The sequence below is a fragment of the Hypanus sabinus genome, chromosome X2 (genome assembly GCF_030144855.1).
Source record: "Hypanus sabinus isolate sHypSab1 chromosome X2, sHypSab1.hap1, whole genome shotgun sequence".
Lineage (NCBI taxonomy): Eukaryota > Metazoa > Chordata > Chondrichthyes > Myliobatiformes > Dasyatidae > Hypanus > Hypanus sabinus.
In genome coordinates, this window is record NC_082739.1 from 5,126,855 (window position 1) to 5,145,477 (window position 18,623).

The 18,623-nt window shown below is 44.8% G+C and overlaps 1 protein-coding gene across 1 annotated transcript in view; it reads right to left on the minus strand.

The window, feature by feature from the left end:
* abcg4a (ATP-binding cassette, sub-family G (WHITE), member 4a) overlaps positions 1-18,623 on the minus strand; it is a 158,003-nt gene that overhangs the window by 37,452 nt on the left and 101,928 nt on the right. Inside the window, exons 3-4 of the mRNA XM_059957300.1 lie at positions 12,617-12,734; positions 9,343-9,475 (exon numbers count right to left, since the gene is read on the minus strand). Coding sequence (XP_059813283.1) covers positions 9,343-9,475; positions 12,617-12,734 — 251 coding nt within the window. The remainder of the gene's footprint in view (positions 1-9,342; positions 9,476-12,616; positions 12,735-18,623) is intronic.

The following is an 18,623-nucleotide window of genomic DNA, read 5'->3' on the forward strand; positions in this document are numbered from 1 at the left end:
ACTTATGTTTACTTTTGACATTTTTAAAAGATAGCACTTTGTGGCAGTTTGCAGAGCTGGGCTATGCCCAATGAGTGAGCAGGAGCACGAGAAGATGAAAATTTACTTAAATACGCAGTTGAAGATTGGAAAAGACAGCGCTTCACGGCAGTTTTCAGAAATGGACTGCGTCCAATCAGCGAGCAGGAGAATGAGAAGAAGCAGAAATTTCACGTAGGTCTACGGTTGAAGATTAAAAAAGGCAGAATTTTGCAGCAGTTTTCAAAAATGGACTGCGCCCAGACATTGCATGAGAAGAAGCAGTGATTTCACTTAGGTATGTGGTTGAAGGTGAAAAAAAGACAGCGCTTTGCTACAGTTTTCAGAGTTGGACTGTGCCCAATCAGTGAATGGGAGCACGAAAAGATGCATTGGTTTCACCTAGGTATGCAGCTGAAGACTTTTAAAAACAGTGGTGTGTGGCAGTTTTCAGAGTTGGAATGTGCTCAATAAGTGAACAGGAAGATGAGAAGAAGTGGTGAAGATGAACAAAAGTGATTAGTGGCAAATTTCAGAGTTGAACTGCATCCAGTGAGCAGGAGCACACGAAGAAGCAGTGATTTCACGCAAGTATGCTGCTGAAGATGATAAAAGCATCAGCACCTTGCGGCAGTTTTTGGAGTTGGACCGCACCCAATCAATGAGCAGGAGGATGAGAAGAAATGGCGATTTCACTTAGGAATGCAGCTGAAGATGAGAAAAAGGCAGTGCTTTGCAGCAGTTTTCTGAATTAGACTGTGCCCAATCCATGAACAGGAGCATCAGAGGCAGCAACCTCACTTAGGTTTGCACTTGATATTTTATAAAGGCAGTGCTCTGCAGCAATTTTCAGCGATGGACCACGGCCAGAGAATGGGACCACGTGAAAAAATGTTGGTCTCATTTAGGTGTGCGGCTGAAGATTTAAAAAATCAGCAGTGTGCAGGAGTTTTTGGGGTTTGGAATGCACCATATCAGTGAATGGAAGCACAAGAAGAAATGGTGAATTCATTTAGGTACACAGTCGAAGATGAAAAAAGGCAACGCTTTTCAACAGTTTTCGGAGTTAGACTGCGCCCAATCAGTGAGTTAGAGCACAAGCAGAAGTGTCGATTTCATGTAGGTACACGGCTGAAAATAAAAAAAAGTTAATGCTTTGCAGCAGTTTTCTGAAATAGTGAACGGGAGCATGAAAAACCAAAGTGTTTTCACTTTGGTACACAGTTGAATATTAAAAAAAGCAATTCTCAGAGATGGGCTGTGGTCAATCGGTGAGCAGGAGTACAAGAAGCAGCAATTTCACTTAAGCACATGGCTGAAGATTAACAAAAGGCAACTCTTCACGGCAGGTTTTGGAGGCGAACTGCGCTCAATCAGTGAATGGTAGCACAAGAAGAAGCATTGATTTCAGTTAGCTGCACAGCTGAAAATGAAATAAAACAGTGGTACGTGGTAGCTTTCAGAGCTGGACTGCACCCAAGCTGAAGCGGGAGCATGGGAAGAAAAAGCAATTTCACTTAGGCAGGCGGCTGAAGATGAAAAAAGACAGCGCTTTGCGGCAGTTTTAGAATTTGGAATGTGTCCAAATAGAGAGCCGAAGCACGAGAAGAAGCGGCAATTTCACATAGATATGCGGCTGAAGATTAAAAAAGTCAGCGCTTTGCGGCAAATTTCGGAGCTGGACTGCGGCCAATCAGTGTATGGGGGTACGGGAAGCAGCAGAGTGATTTCACTTAGATCCACGATTGAAGATTTTAAAAAGGTAGCACTTTGCGGCAAATTCCAAAAGTGGACTGTACCCAATCAGTGAGTGGGAGTATGAGAAGAAGCAGCAATTTCACTTAGGTATGTGGTTGTAGATTGAAAAAGACAGCTCTTTGCGGCAGTTTTTGGATTTGGACGGAGCCCAATCAGTGAGCAGGAGGATGAGAAGAAGCATTGATTTCACTTCAGTAGGTGGCTGTGGTTTGGAAAATTCAATGTTTTGCGGCAGTTTCCGGAATTTAGACTGCACCTAATCAGTGAGCAGAAGCACAAGACAAAGTGGTGATTTCTCTTAGGTACCAGGCTGAAGATCAACAACCAGTCAGCGCTTTGCAGCAGTTTTTGGAGTTAGACTGCGTCCAATAAGTGAGCAGGAGCACGAGAAGAAGCGGAGATTTCACCTACACTAGCGTTTGATATTTTAAAAAGGTAGCTCTTTGCGGCAGTTTTCGGAGTTGGACTGCACCCAATGGGTGAGCAGGAGCACAAGAAACGACTATCTCACTTAAGTCCACCATCACAGCGCTTTGTGGCAGTTTTCAGAGTTAGATAGCGCCCAATCAATGAACAGAAGCACAAGAAGAAACGGCAATTTCACTTAGGTCCGAAGCTGAGGATTTAAAAAAAGGCAGCGCTTTGCAGCAGTTTTCAGAGCTGGACTACACCCAAACAATGAGCGGGAGAATGAGAAGTGGCAATTTCACTTAGGGACCTTGACAAAGACTAGAAAATGTAGTGCTTTGCAGCAGTTTTCAGAGCTGTGGACAGGAGCACAAGAAGAAGCAGTGATCTCACTTCTGGTTTTGTCTGACATTTAAAAAAGGCAGCATTTTGTGGCAGTTTTTGGATTTGGATTGTGAGCAGGAGGATGAGAAGCAGCAATTTCACTTAGGTACCTTGACAAAGATTAGAAAAGGCAGCATTTTGCGGCACTTTCGGAGTTAGACTGTGCACAATTAGTGAATGGGAGCATGAGAAGAAACAATGATTTCACTTGGGTTTGTGTTCGACATTTAATAAAGGCAGTACTTTGCAGCAGTTTTCAGAATTGGACTACATCCAATCAGTGAGCGGAAATACGAGAAGCAGTGGCAATTTCACTTAGGTACACGACTGAATTTTAAAAAAGGGGAGCACTTCATGTCAAGTTTTGGAGTTGGACTGCATCCAGTTAGTGAGTGGGATTCATTAGAAAGGGTGAGGTAAGCATCTGGTAAGTTTCCTCTTCTCTTTTCTTCATTCCTCATCTGTAAGGGCACAGTCAATGCAGTGAGAATGGACCCAGGGGCTGTGTGTTTTTCTGTGTCTGACTTCATTAGTTGGGAAGATGTTGGAGTCGATTGTTAAGGATGTGTTTTCAGGGTACTTGGAGGCACATGATAAAGTAAGCCAAAGTCAGCATAATTTCCTCAAGGAAAAATCTTCCCTGACAAATCTGTTGGAACTCTTTGAAGAAATAACAAGCAAGATAGACAATGGAGAATTGGTTGCTGTGGTGTACTTGGATTTTCAGATTTTCAGAAGGCCTTTGACAAGGTGCTGCACATGAGGCTGCTTCAGAATCAGGTTTATTATCACCAGCATGTGATGTGAAATTTGTTAACTTAGCAGCAGTAGTTCAATGCAATATAGAAGAGAAAAAAAATAAAAATAACAATAAATCAATTACAGTATACGTATACCAAACAGATCAAAAATGTGCAAAAACAGAAATACTATACATATTAATAAAGTGAGGTAGTGTCCAAGGGTTCAATAAGTTAACTGCACATCTTATCACAGGAAAGATATTAGCATGGATAGAGCATTGGCTGATTAGCAGGAGGCAAAGAGTGGGAAGAAAGGGAGCCTTTTCTGTTTGGCTGCTGGTGACTAGTGGTATTCTACAGGGGTCTGTGTTGGGACTGGATTCTTTTTACATTAAATGTCAATGATTTTGATGATGGAGTTGATGGCGTTGTGGTCAGTTTTGCAGATGATATGAAGATAGGTGGAGGGGCAGTTACTGTTGTGGAGACAGAGAGTCTACAGGACTTAGACAGATTAGGAGAATGGGCAAAGAAGTGTCAGATGGAATACAGTGTCCGGAAGTGTACGGTCATGCTCTTTGGTAGAAGAAATGAAAGGGCTGATTACTTTCTAAACGGAGAGAAAATTCACAAATTTGAGGTGCAAAAGGAGTTGGGAGTCCTTGTGCAGGATTCCCTTAAGGTTAATTAGCAGGTTGAGTCAGTGGTGGAGGACAAAAGTAATATTAGCATTCATTTCCAGAGGACTGGAATATAAAAGCAAGGATGTAATGTTGAGGCATCACGAGTGAATCTGCAGATGCTGGAGATAAATAAAAACACGAAATGCTGGCAGAACTCAGCAGACCAGACAGCATCTATGGGAGGAGGTAGTGACGACGTTTCGGGCCGAAACCCTTCATCAGGAGGGTTGATAGAGATCTACTCAATAGAGTAGATGCGTAGAGGATGTTTTCTATGCTGAGGGAGGTTAAGACCAGAGGACACAGCATCAGAATAGAGGGGCATCTATTTAGAATGGAGATGAGAAGGAATTTCATAAGCCAGTGAATGGTGAATCTGTGGAATATCTTGACACAGGCAGCTGTAGAGGCCAAGTCTTTATGTATATTTAAGGCAGAGGTTGACAGATTCATGATTAGTCAAGGGATGAAGGGATACAAGAAGAATGCAGGAGATCAGGGCTGAGAGGGAAAATGGATCAGCCTTGATGAAATGGCGGAGAAGACTCAATGGGCTAAAATGGCCTAATTCTGCTCCTATGGTATTATGGTCTAATTCTTTATATTTATCTTAATTTTTCTTAAACTATATTGGCCAGAATTAAAAATGCTTCTGCAGTGGAGGTCCTTTCCCAATACTGTTTCTTGGTGCATGAATGGCTTACTCCTGCTCCTGTCCTTGTGTTTTAATGGTCTGAGAACCAGAGTTTAATTCTGTTACAGTCTCATTGCTAATACCTAAAATCAATGTATTTTCTGATGGACTTGATTCTTCTGCTATTCAGCAACAATCTTTTCTTTAAAGAAAGACCTTATGAGGTCACCAAAAGATGGCTATTTGATGATAGATCAACTTGTTCCAGAAAGTTATAACTTGGGAGAAACAGATATCTAGTGTCAATGGATTAATACTTCCGCAGCTTTCAATCATTCAGAGGGTTTTTGCTTGTTATTTGTACTCTGTTGTAGACTTATTGGCAAAAATTGATTGGTTATCAACACCATTATAATCATTGTATATAAGGGGCTAATATACAGTATTTAAGGAAGGTGGATGAGATAGATTCTGGTCTTTTTTTGTGTTGCTCTTTTATTTTGCTAAGTATTACTCTGGAGATCTTCCAAGAGGGCTACAACTTTGTTGTACGGTTTGAAGGCTTGCTGGCCTCAATGACCCAGAGAGCCTACATTGGCTGGAGTCAAGGCCTTCAGTTTTGGCTTTTGGTAGGGTCACTCATGCCAAACAGGTCAAAGGGTAGAGGCCAGACTAAGAGTGGTCCACCAGTCCTACCGGTTCAGGGGTTCGGCTCAGGGTTAACAAGCCTGATTGGTCCAAAAACATTGTTACAGAAACAGCAATGAAGAATCCTTCTCTATCTCTGTGCGATGGTATGGGCAGACAGAGATGGAGAATCCTTCATTGCTACCCTAAACACCAGCGGCAAAACAGTCAGTAATTAAATACTCTGGAGATGTAGGAACTCTTCCAATGCAGACAAACACAATAGGGTATTTTGATTTCCTGTGATAAAGACACACGTACAGTAGTTGCTAAGGTATATCCTTTGCTTCTGTTGAAGATTCAGATTCATTTATTTATCATGTGTATACAGTGAAATATGTTACTTACACTAACAACCAACACAATCCGTTGTCAGAGGCAAGTTTTTTTTTCCCCACACGGAGAGTGTGGAACACCCTGCCGGCAGTTGTGGTCGACTGGTACATTGGGGGACATTTAAGAGACTCTTAGATAGGCACACAGATGATAGAAAATTGGAAGGCTATGTGGGATGGAAGACTTAAATTGACTTTAGAGTAGGTTAAAAGATCGGCACAACATCATGGGCCAAAGGGCCTGTACTGTGCTGTAATATTGTACATTCTATAATGTAAGGATGTGCTGGGGGCAGCCCGCAAGTGTCACCACACATTCCAGCACCAACATAGCATGCCCACAATGCTCAGCAGAACAAGCCAGAACAAGCAAAAAAACAACAGCAAAACAAGCCCCTTTTCTTCTACACTCACACTCTCTCTCTCTCTTCACCTAGATCAAACCTTCCAAGCCTCCATCCTCCAGTGGACTCGTGGTCCTTGGATCTAAAACTTCCATAGTGGACTTCAGTGAATTTGAAGTCAATTGAACTGCTTTTCCTTGTGGATTTACTGTGCTAAATTTTTCAGTAACCTCAGAAATGAATGGGAATTGAGATGCAATTTTGAACTCTTCAACTTTGGAATCTGAGGCTGGGACTGGAGCCATTGTGGGGGATTGTGTTGCATTTCCCCAGGTGGCAACCATTTACTTGAGGGATTTACTCCTGTCCTTTTGTGTCCTGTTCAGCCCATGCATTTTTCCATCTTTTGTTTCTAAAGAACCACAGAAGGATGTTTCACTTCAACTCATTGGTGTTTGTGTTTGCTCACTTCCAAAAGCAATTACTCACAAAACTGGTGTTAAAACACAAAACCAGCATGTAAATGGGGGAGGAAGAATATTTGCAGAGCAATCTCCATCCCACGCTATTTCAATCTCTAAGATGCATCAGTAATGCAATAGGGATCGGCCTGATCTTGCTTTCAGTGGTAATGTAATCTGATGAATTGATTTACAAAGCATTTCTACTGTTCGACAAACAAGGGCAAGTAGATTGAGAATGTCACGATCACGACAGCTTTCATGTTTAACTCAGAATCTAAATGTCCAAAAATCAAAACAACTTCAACAATTTCAAGAAGCACTTCTTTCATGCATCAGAAGTGGCCATCATCTCAAATCACTAACTATTTTTCTATCCATAGATGCTACCTCACATTCCTAGCAATTCCAGTATTTTATATTTTTACCTCAGATTTCTAGAACTAGCAGTTCTTAATCATCAACCAAGGCAAGGGATTGGGCAGCGATTGTACTGGAGGCTCACCTTCCCAGCTCTGGATGGCACTGTAGTGTAGCGGTTAGCATAACGCTATTACAGCGCCAGCGACCTGGGTTCAATTCCCACTGCTGTCTGTAAGGAGTTTATACAGTCTCCCCGTAACTGTGCGGGTTCCCTCTGCATGCTCTGGTTTCCTCCCACATTCCAAAGATGTACTGGTTAGTGGGTTAATTGGTCACATGGGTGTCTGAAGTAACCTAATCTTGGCTCTGCATTAGTTCAAAGCATCCCACAAGACATTGGGGAGGCTGTACCTGGAGTATTGTATAATTTTGGTTACCCTGCTAGAAGAAAGACATCATTATGCGGGAAAGATTGCAAAGAATGTTTACAAGAATGTTGTCAGTACTTAGGGGCCTGAGTTATAGGCAAGGTTAATTAGGCTAGAACTTTATTCCTTGGAATGTAGGAGTCTGAGGAATCAACGCATAACAGTGCATAAGTTCGTGAGGGTCACAGATAGGGAAAGGGATTCAAAAATTAAGGGGCATTGGTTTAAGGTGAGAAAGGGTAGATTTAAAAGGAAACCTGAAGGGCAATTTCTTCATACAGAAGGTGATATATAGAACAAGCTGCTGGAGGAAGTAGTTGAGACAGTTACAATAACAACATTTAAAAAACACTCAGACAGTTAACATGGATAGCTTCGGAGGAATATGAGCCAAACACAAGCAGTTGGAACTAACTTAGATGAGCGTCTTAGTCAGTATGGATGAGTTGGGCCAAAGGGCCTTTTGTCATGCAGTGTACTGTAACTCTATGAACTGAAATGAGTTTTGTCAAGTTCAATCTCATCCCATAAGTTCACAGATATAAACCACCCGACGCTGCCTGTAAGGAGTTTGTACGTTCTCCCCGTGAGTGCTTGGGTTTCCTCCGGGTGCTCCGACTTCCTCCCACAGTCCAAAGACGTACCGGCTGGTAGGTTAATTGGTCATTGTCAATTGTCCCATGATTAGGCTAGGATTAAAATCCAGAGATTGCTGGTGGCGTGGCTCGAAGGGCCGGAAGGGCCTGTTCCGCGCTGTATCTCAATAAATAAAAAAGAGAAAAAGTATGCAGATGTAAAACCAATTTTCACAGGACTTGAAAGGTAGCTTAAAACCATCCTTTTCTGATTAAATCCAAAGAGTATAATTATCTTCCGGGACCTAAGCTCTTCTCATTACTACCATCAGGGAGGAGGTACAGGAGCCCGAGGACACACAATCAACACTTCTTCCCCTCCACCTTCAGATTTCTGAATGGTATAGGAATCATGAATCAGAATCAGGTTTATTATCACCAGCATGTGTCGTTATACACTACCTCACTATTTTTCTCTGTTTTTGCACAATTTATTTACTTTTAAGTATATCTTATTGTAATTTTTATGTATTGCTCTGTATTTCTACCACTAAACAATACACTTCAGTGATGATACACCTGATTCTGATCAGCCTGCAACAGCACTCTCCTATCCCACCAGTTTCTCAGTTACAATTTCAACCTGTCTGTTGAAGCCTCTGCATGGTCTCATCTTGCTCTGCATTTCTCACCTGCCACATTCCAACAGTTCTGGCCTCCTGCCCATCCCCTGCACCCGTTGGCTCATATCTAATGACCCAACATCTCAGGCCTAGGCCCTGGAACCAGCCTGTGAACTGTGGACCTCAGAGCACTTTCACCAAGGTCACGATCTTCTATCCTTTTGAATAGTAGGGTGATTGCAGTTCTGTTTGCAATTTCTAGGTACAGTGAGCACGATTCACTCAAGTATGCTTCTATCACAGTGTGTAAAAAAAAAAGCACTCCTTCCAAGTACCTAAAATTACCAACTAATTTACCAACCAATGAAGCAGGCTTCTCTTCAAGAAAGTTATTGCTAACTTCTTAATAACCATAGTTCCAAGGAGAACTTATTGGGTCATAGAGAAATACAACATGTAAGCTGGAACTTCAGCCCTCCAAATCTGGCATTGCCACTGCACCTCTATAACTAGATGCTTCCTACAACAATCACCTGTCAGCTCGTGCTCCTCCCCATTCCTCTACCTTTTTTTATTCCAGCTTCTACCCTCTTCCTTCCCAGCTCTAATGAAGGGTCTTGGTCCAAAATTTCAACTGTTCATTTCCCTCAACAGATGCTACTTAACTTGCTGAGCTCCTCCAACATCTTGCATGCATTGTCCAATTTAACATATAGACAATATGTATGTCCACATGTGAAGTTACTTAACCCTGGTTCTCTAAATCACTACACCTACTTGAGGGCAATAACATTTTCTAACAGTACAGAAACCAGAAATGAACACGGTTTCCAATATGTGTCATGCAGATTACTGCTACCTCTTGCATGAAAGTAGCCTGTCCATGCTGAACACATACCATCATGGCTTCCAGTACTGAGAGGTGAGGCAGCAACATGTCATCTTGCATGATGTAACAGGACATCTTCCTGAATGTTCGCAAATCCCGAGGCTGCCCGTTTATAAGGATCTGCCCTTTCATTCCAGTTTTCCTAGAAAGAGCATAAAGAAGAGTAAACTGTAAAATAAAAGTATTTTTGCTGTTATAGACTCAGCCAGCTCCATCATGATGATCATGCCCTCTCCATCATCTAGAATATCTTCAACAGGTGGTACCTCAAGAAAGCAGCATCAATCACCAAGGACCCTTACCATCCAAGACATGCCCCCTTCTTGTTCTACCATTGGGAAAGAGGTACAAGAACCTGATAATCCACTCTCAACATTTTAGGCTTTTTCCCCTTTGTAAGCAGATTTCTCAATGGTACATGAACCTGTGAATGCTACTTTTTTTTTTACACTATTTATTTATTTATGGTAACATTTTTTTTTGTCTCTGCACTCTAGTGCTGACACAAAACAACAAACATGATGTTGTACGTCAGTGATTCTGGCATGAGAAGAGCCGAGGTTCTTCAGTCTAACAGGCTAATTTCCATGTGTCAATACTTTTTCCCATATATAGCTTGGTGGTGTTTTCCCCAAATACTTCTGTAATAACAAATACCGCAATCTAACAATTATTTGGATCTATTAATAAATATCAATGTGATCTGCAGTTCTGGTCTCACCCATGTCTTTGCAATACCACCTTTGTCAGAATCTTAAAAGATCAGTCAGTCTCCCCCACCCTATCTATTTATATGGGGGGGGGGGGTGAAGGAAATCAGAAGTGATCTTCAGTCACTTCTGAAAAGTATAACCCTTAGTTCAAATCTCCACCCTAACATATCAATTCTGGTACAAAAATTAGTCTTGTTTGAAATTACTTCATCCAGCCACAGTTTGTATAGGCAAGGCACAGACTTGAATTTCTGCTACAAGAACATGTAAATTGGAACTTGGGAGATTATTCTAAGGGTTCTTAAAGAGAGTGTACATCCTACTGAATTAACTCTCAAAGTAACACCATAAGATAAAGGAGCAGAATTAGGCCATTTGGCCCATTGGATCTGCTCCGCCATGCAATCATAGCTGACTTATTATCTCTCTCAACCCCATTCACCTGCTTTCTGCCTGTAACCTCTGATGCCCTGACTAATCAAGAACCTATCAACCCCACTTTAAATATTCCCATTGATGTGGCTTCCACAGCCATCTATGACAAATAATTCCACTGATTCAGCACCCTTCTGGCTGAAGAAATTCCTTATTTCTGTTATAGTCGGACGTCCCTCTATTCTGAAGCTGTACCCACTGGTCCTCGACTCCACCTCTATGGGAAACATCCTTTTCACATCCACTTTATCTAGGCCTTTCAATATTTGATTGGTTTCAATCAGATCCTCCGCCCCCCCCCCCCCCATCCTTCTGAACTCCAGTGAGTACAGGCCCAGAGACATCAAACGTTACTCATATATTAAACCCTTTGTTCCAGGAATCATTGTTGTACACCTCCTCTCAACCCCCTCTGATGCCAGCACATCTTTTAAATAGGGGGCTCAAAACAGCGCAAAATACTCAAAGTGCATTCTGACCAATTGTGTCACAAAGGCTCAGCATTACAACCTTGCTTTTTAAGTGAAGTCAAATCAAGTTTATTGTCATTTAACTATACACAAGTACATAACGTATATAACCATATCATATAGAAAGAAATGAGACGACATTTTTTTGAACCAGTGTGTAAAGCACAATAGTACACATAACACATATACACAGTCCTCCTGAAGGGTCTCGGCTCAAAATGTGAACTGCACTCTTTTCCATCGATGCTGCCTGGCCTGCTGAGTTCCTCCAGCATTTTGTGTCTGTTGCTTGGATTTCCAGCAGTTGCAGATTTCCTCGTTTGTGATTGAAACTCATAACACACAACAATTTATGAAGGATAAAGTCTACAGATCAATCACGCATAAATAACAAACAACAAACTAAAGTGCATTAATATTAAATATTGTAAGGTATAGAACAGATTAACCAATGACACTTCGAATATGATGTGACAGGGAGTTCAGAAGCCGAAAGGCCTGGGGGAAGAAACTGTTTCCCATCCTGACCGTTCCTGTCTTTATGTATCATAGTCTCATTTGCATATCTATACAAATGAGCCCTCCATTCGCAAAGGGGTGGGGGGTAGTTTGTCTGTACCTTCCTGAAGTCCACAATTACTTCCTTTGTCTTCTCCACATTCAGGCTTAGGTTGTTGTCCTTCTCACACCAATCTACCAGCTGCTCCACTTCCTCTCTGTACTCAGACTCATCATCATTCTTGCTAAAGCCAGTCACTGTTGTGTCATCCACAAACTTGATTGAACTGGATCCTGTGACACAGTCATGCGCTGGCAGTGTGAACAGCAGCGGACTGAGCAGATAGAACAGCAATCTGGCATATGAGATCCCATTTACCAGGTGGTCCATGTGGAGGGCAGAGGCTATTGCATCATCAGTGGATTGATTTGAGTGATGGGCAAACAGGAAAGGGTCTAATGTAGCTGGCAGAAAGGCTTTAATGTGCTCCACTACCAGCTGCTCAATGGTTGATGTCAATACCATCAGACGATAGTCATTTAGGTAGGCTACTGTTGCCTTCTTTGGCACTGGAATGATGGTTGCTGCCTTGAAGTCCGAGGGGACAATGGATTGTTCCTGAGAAATGTTGAATATATCCATCAGCACCTCTGTCAGCTGTATTCTAGTCCTCTTGAAATGAATGCTAACGTTGCATTTGCCTTCCACACCACAGATTCAACCTGTAAATTAACCTTTGGGGAATCCTGCACAAGGACTCCCAAGTCCCGTTGCACATCAGTTTTTTGAATTTGCTCTCCATCTGGGAAATAGTCAATCTTAAATAAAGGTGCATTTGGACTTGTTATCTCTCAGTTGTCTTCTCAGTGTTCTTTACTTTGCAATTGCTTATCAGAGATAATTTTGGGGTAGTTATTTTGTATAGAAAAACATCAGGCACATCAGGAGCAGGAAACGACTGCCCATTGTTGCCTTCTTTGATTCAACAGATTCTATAATCACCATTTCATGTTTGTCCCAAACCTGGTAGTTTATATTTTTTCCCTTAAGAATTTAATGCTCTGTCTGAGATGTAGTGATGAACTTCACTAATGTTTACCTTCCCTCTATAGGTAAATGGATAATCAGTGTTATGTCACAAGAAATCAATAGCACCAGTCACTCACCTGTATCCTGCCAAAATATTCATGAAGGTGGACTTGCCAGCGCCTGAAGGACCCATAATGCCAATGAGCTCCCGACTGCAGAACTTTCCAGATAGGCATTTTAAAAGAGTCTTGTATCCTAAAAGGGAAATTTAAATTTGTACATTAAAAAATGGGGTTGAATTGGAAAAGATGATCCCTTGGAGATTTATTTGAAATCAGGATAGGTCACAGATCTCCTTTTTGAATGTCGAGAACAGGCCGAAAGATGATCTTAAATTGGCATCAAATTGTTAAAAAAAAAAGTGACGAAGAATGTGATTTGGGGATAGAAGGAGGCATACTCCCTAAGCCTTCCCTAATGAGTGTGTATATCCACAAGACAGTGGAAGCTTGAGATTAGAGTGCCAACCACAGCTCATGAGCCCCATCTGCTTGAGGTGCCAGCAACCCACCGTTCCCCCTCATCAGTATAAAAACATTTCTGCTGGACTTAGTACCTAAGCCACACATGAAGGTGGTTGTCAGAAGCTATGGGAGACACACACCATCAGGAGTATTTATTAGGTAGTGGGACCTTATCCTCACTACCACCCCCAGCTGTGACAACCTTATAAATAAAGATGTGAATAAGGGTGGGGAAATGCAACCCACAAATTATTAGCCCCAAGTGAGGAAAAGAATCAAAGCTTATTGGAAAGGAAATTTCCTTTCAATATCTCAATTAATATAAAACCAAATGCTGATTTCTGTAATGCACCTCCAGACTAAGATTCAACAGCTAATGAGAGGGAGCTGGCAGACTTTCTGATTGGCTCTTAGACATTGCTTTTCTTCACTCTGAAAAATTTTAAACACTAGAATTAGATGCCAACAGCTAAAAAAAATCTCAGTTCAAGAGCAGATTGTGTTACGTGATGTGGTGAACTACATATACCTGTCTGGACACGCCCTCTGCTGACTGCTCCTGTGGCCCCTCCCACAGACCCCGGTATAAAGGCGATTGAGGCCTGAGCCCTGCCCTCAGTCTCCAGGATGTAGAATGGTGGTCAACTACTGCTTGTTCTTTCTTCCAGTCAATAAAAGCCGATATCTCCTCACGTCTCAGAGAGTTATTGATGGTGCATCAATTTTATTGACTGGAAGTTTAAACCATGGACAGCATTTTACGTCCGGAAAAATTAGATCTTGATCCCCAAGACTCCGAAGCAGCTCTTGCCTTTGAACTCTGGCTTGCATGCTTCCAATCATACTTGGAACAGATTCCAGTGACTGAGCCTGCCACGAAGTACAAAATATTACTATCTAGAGTAAGCCCGAAAGTATTCTCCCTTATCAGGGACCTACTGACCTACCAAGGGGCACTGGACGCCCTCAAAAGGCAGTACCTGTGGCCGGTGAACACCGTCTACGCAAGACATCGCTTAGCGACGCGGCGACAGCGAACCGACGAGTCGAGCGCTGAGTTTCGCCGAGCCCTACAGACACTCGTGCGAACTTGAGACTGCAAAGGTCTGATGGTGGAACAACATTCGGAGCTGCTAGTACGAGACGCCTTCGTTACGGGGATCAGGTCAGTGTACATGCGCCAGCAGCTGCTGGAAAATGCCGATCTTACCTTACGCTCGGCGATCAAGACGGCCGACACGCTGGAGGCTGCTCTGCACAACACTGATGCTGTCCAGCTGCACAATCCCCCGCTGGTTCCGTGGACACCTCAGAACCCGCCGCCGGCGGTACCCGCGAGCGAATTCGCCAACGCCACTGCCAGTCGCGTTTCCACGAACTCCCCGAAACTGACCACAGCTGCTGCCAGTTGCAAGTCCGCGCAGTGTTACTTCTGTGGACTCGAAAAGCACCCCCAAAAACGCTGCCCAGCCCGAGAAACGACCTGCTCCAGCTGCGGGAAGAAGGGCCATTTTGCCAAGGTCTGTAAGTCTAAACCACGAGCGGGGTCGGGCAGCACTGCGTGCGAGGCATGGGGGCCGCCATCTTGCCTGCCCGCCACGTGTGAGACATGGGGGCCGCCATCTTTGTCGGCGCCACATCACCCCGCCCCCGACCCAACAGTGCTTACCGGGCACCAAGACGGCAGTTCAACTCTGGCCTCCGTAACCCTTGACCAAAGTGCCCCACACCAGCTTGCAAGGTCAATGATGGAGATCCTGGTGGAGGGGCACAGGACTAGCTGCCTGTTCGACACGGGCAGCACTGAGAGTTTTATTGACCCGGACACGGTGCAATGCTGCGGTCTCATGACACGGCCGGTAAGCCAGAGGGTCACCATGGCTTCTGGGTCGCATTCCACAGACATCCGGGTGGGTTGTGTAGCGACATTGGTGGTGCAGGGCACAGAATATCGGAACTTTGCGCTACTGGTCATGCCTCAACTGTGTGCCCCTGTGCTATTGGGGCTGGACTTCCAGAGCCACCTCGAAAGTGTGACTATGGCATATGACGGGCCCCTCCCACCACTCACTGTCAGGAATCCTCAGTTTTGTGGGACTTCGTCATATACCCCGCTACTGACCACACACACACAACGACCCACACATCCCACCCAGCACCATGCCGACAGCTGCACTATTGACACCACTTGCAGCCTCTCCACCCTCAAGATCCCTCCAACACCGCTGTTCGCCAACCTGACCCCCGACTGTAAACCTGTGGCAACTAAAAGCAAGAGATACAGCGTGGGGAACAGGGCCTTCATTCAGTCAGAGGTGCAGCGGCTGCTCAGAGAGGGGATCATTGAGCCAAGCACAAGTCCTTGGAGGGCCCAGGTGGTTGTTGTTCGGACCGGGCAGAAAAATAGAATGGTCGTGGTCTATAGCCAGACCATCAATAGGTTCACGCAGCTTGCTGTGTACCCTCTACCCTGCATCGTGGATATGGTCAACCAGATAGCTCAGTACAAGGTGTACTCGACAACAGATCTGAAATCCGCTTACCATCAGCTCCCCATCCGCCCAGAGGACCGCCCCTACACCGCCTTCGAGGAGGGCGGCAGGCTCCATCACTTCCTGCGCGTCCCCTTTGGTGTCACAAATGGTGTCTCTGTCTTCCAGAGGGAAATGGACCGGATGGTGGACCAGTGCCAACTGAAGGCCACATTTCCCTGTCTGGATAATATCACCATCTGTGGTCACGACTAGTCGGATCACAACGCCAACCTCCAATGATTTTTCCAAGGGGCCAAAGCCCTGAACCTTACCTAGAATAGGGACAAGTGTATGTTCAGAACCACCCGGCTCACTATCCTTGGGTATGTTGTGGAGAACGGGGTCAATGGCCCTGATCCCGACCGTATGCGCCCCCTATTAGAACTCCCTCTTCCCACCACCCTCAAAGCCCTCAGACGGTGCCTGGTCTTCTTTTCCTATTACGCCCAATGCGTCCCCCATTACGCAGACAAGGCCCATCCCCTGGTCAAGTCTACCACTTTACCCCTCTCTGCCGAGGCCCGCGCGGCCTTCAGCCGCATTAAAGGGGACATTGCCAAAGCAACGATGCATGCGGTGGACGAGACCATTCCCTTCCAAGTAGAGAGTGACGCCTCCGACTTCACGCTGGCTGCTACCCTCAATCAGGCAGGAAGGGCGGTAGCATTCTTTTCTCGTACCCTTCAAGGCTCTGAAATTCGGCACCCCGCGGTGGAGAAAGAAGCCCAGGCCATAGTGGAAGCTATTAGGCACTGGAGGCACTATCTCGCCAGCAAAGGTTCACCTTGCTGACCGACCAGTGCTCAGTTGCGTTCATGTTCAGCAACCAACAGCGGGGCAAAATCAAAAATGATAAAATTTTGCGGTGGAGAATAGAACTCTCCACCTACAACTATGACATCCTGTACCAGCCTGGAAGGCTCAATGAGCCCCCTGATGCCCTATCCCGGGGAGCGTATGCCAGCGCACAGCTCGACCAGCTATATGCCCTCCATGTACATCTTTGCCACCCGGGGGTCACCCAATTTTACCATTTTGTGAAAGCCCGGAACCTGCCATACTCCTTTGAGGACATCAGGACGATGACCAGGGACTGCCAAGTCTGCGCTGAGTGCAAACCGCACTTCTACTGTCCTGAAAAAGCGCAACTTATCAAGGCCACCCGCCCCTTTGAGTGACTGAGTGTTGATTTTAAGGGCCCCCTTCCCTCCACCGACCGCAATGTCTACTTTCTCAACATTATTGATGAGTACTTGCGGTTCCCCTGTGCCATCCCCTGCCCTGACACCACTGCCACGTCCGTCATAAAAGCCCTGCGCCAGCTCTTCACTCTGTTCAGATATCCCTGCTATATCCACAGTGATAGAAGATCCTCCTTTATGAGTGACGAGCTGCGCCAGTACCTGCTGGCTAGGGGCATTGATACTAGTAAGACCACGAGCTATATTCCCCAGGGAAATGGACAGGTGGAGAGGGAGAATGCCACAGTGTGGAAGGCCTTAAGTCAAAAGGGTTGCCGGTCTCTCAATGGCAGGAGGTCCTCCCCGAGGCACTCCACTCCATCCGCTCTCTGTTATGTACGTCCACCAATGCTACCCCTCACGAGTGCCTATTCTCTTTTCCCAGGAAGTCTGTCACTGGGACCACCCTACCAGTTTGGCTGACATCCCCAGGGCCAGTGCTGCTCCAGAAACATGTGAGGAGCAATAAATACTCCCCGCTGGTCGAGAGGGTTCACCTTCTACATGCGAACCCCCAGTATGCTTACGTGGTCTTACCTGATGGGCAGGAGGACACGGTCTCCGTCCGCGACCTGGCGCCCGCAGGAGCAGCAGACCTCTACTCCGAACACTCCATGGTAACTATGAACCCTGTACCCGAGGTGACACTGCGCACACCGAGCCCTACACAGACTCCTCACGACACTCCTATACTGGGTGTCTTGTACGCGTATATTCCAGGTGCCTCGCACACGCGTGAGGGATCACTGACGCCTAGTGGGCTGACACCTCCAGTTAGGCCGGAACCAGCACAACCTCCGTCTCTGGTGCAATCACCACCGGCACCTGTGCAATCACAGCCGGTGCTACGTAGATCGCAGCGACAGATTCGACCACCTGATAAGACTTAAGCTGTAAATATACTTGTAAGAAACTTCGCCCCATGGGGACTCTCTTAAAACGAAGGGGGGGGGGTGAATATGGTGAACTATATATACCTGTCTGGACATGCCCCCTGCTGACTGCTCCTGTGGCCCCTCCCACAGACCCCGGTATAAAGACGATTGAGGCCTGAGCCCTGCCCTCAGTCTCCAGGATGTAGTATGATGGTCAATTGTTGCTTGTTCTTTCTTCCAGTCAATGAAAGCCAGTATCTCGCCTCACGTCTCGGAGAGTTATTGATGGTGCATCAACTGATTAGCAGCGTGCTTGGAAAGAAGGTGACATCATTGTGCAAGGTCAGAAATAAAGTTTCCAACAATGATCATTTCAGCAGAAACCTGAAAGGGATGGTAGCAGCAGCCTTCCCCCATCCCACTCTACTCTTCTGTTACTTTGTAATCGTCTCTAGCCTAGTTTCCTTCAAGATACAGATTTCAGACTTCTTATTAACTCAACGCAAATACTTCAATCTTTCCAAATCTACTCATCAACTGAAGAGATTCTGCAGATGCTAGAAGATGTGAGCAACATAAACAAAATGCTGGAGGACCTCAGCAAGTCAGACAGCATTTATGAAGAAGAGTAAACAGTCAATGTTTCAGGCCAAGATGCTTCATCCTAGATTCTGGCTTTTTGTGTGAGTTAATCTACATCTCTCCTCTTTCAGGTGCTTTCAACCATTGACCAAGCTTTTGGACATTAGCCCCAAAATCATCTCAGTGTTATCACCTTTGAATGAGAACACTCCTATGAAGCATACTAGATGCTTCACTACAATAAAACCACCACATGAATGTATTAAAATGGCAAGACACCAATTCTGAGTGAATCCCATCAATACAAAGGCTGCATGCTATTGAGTAGAAATTTTTATTTATATACAACCCTATTAAAATGATGCAACTTGGAAATGAAGTTGTACAC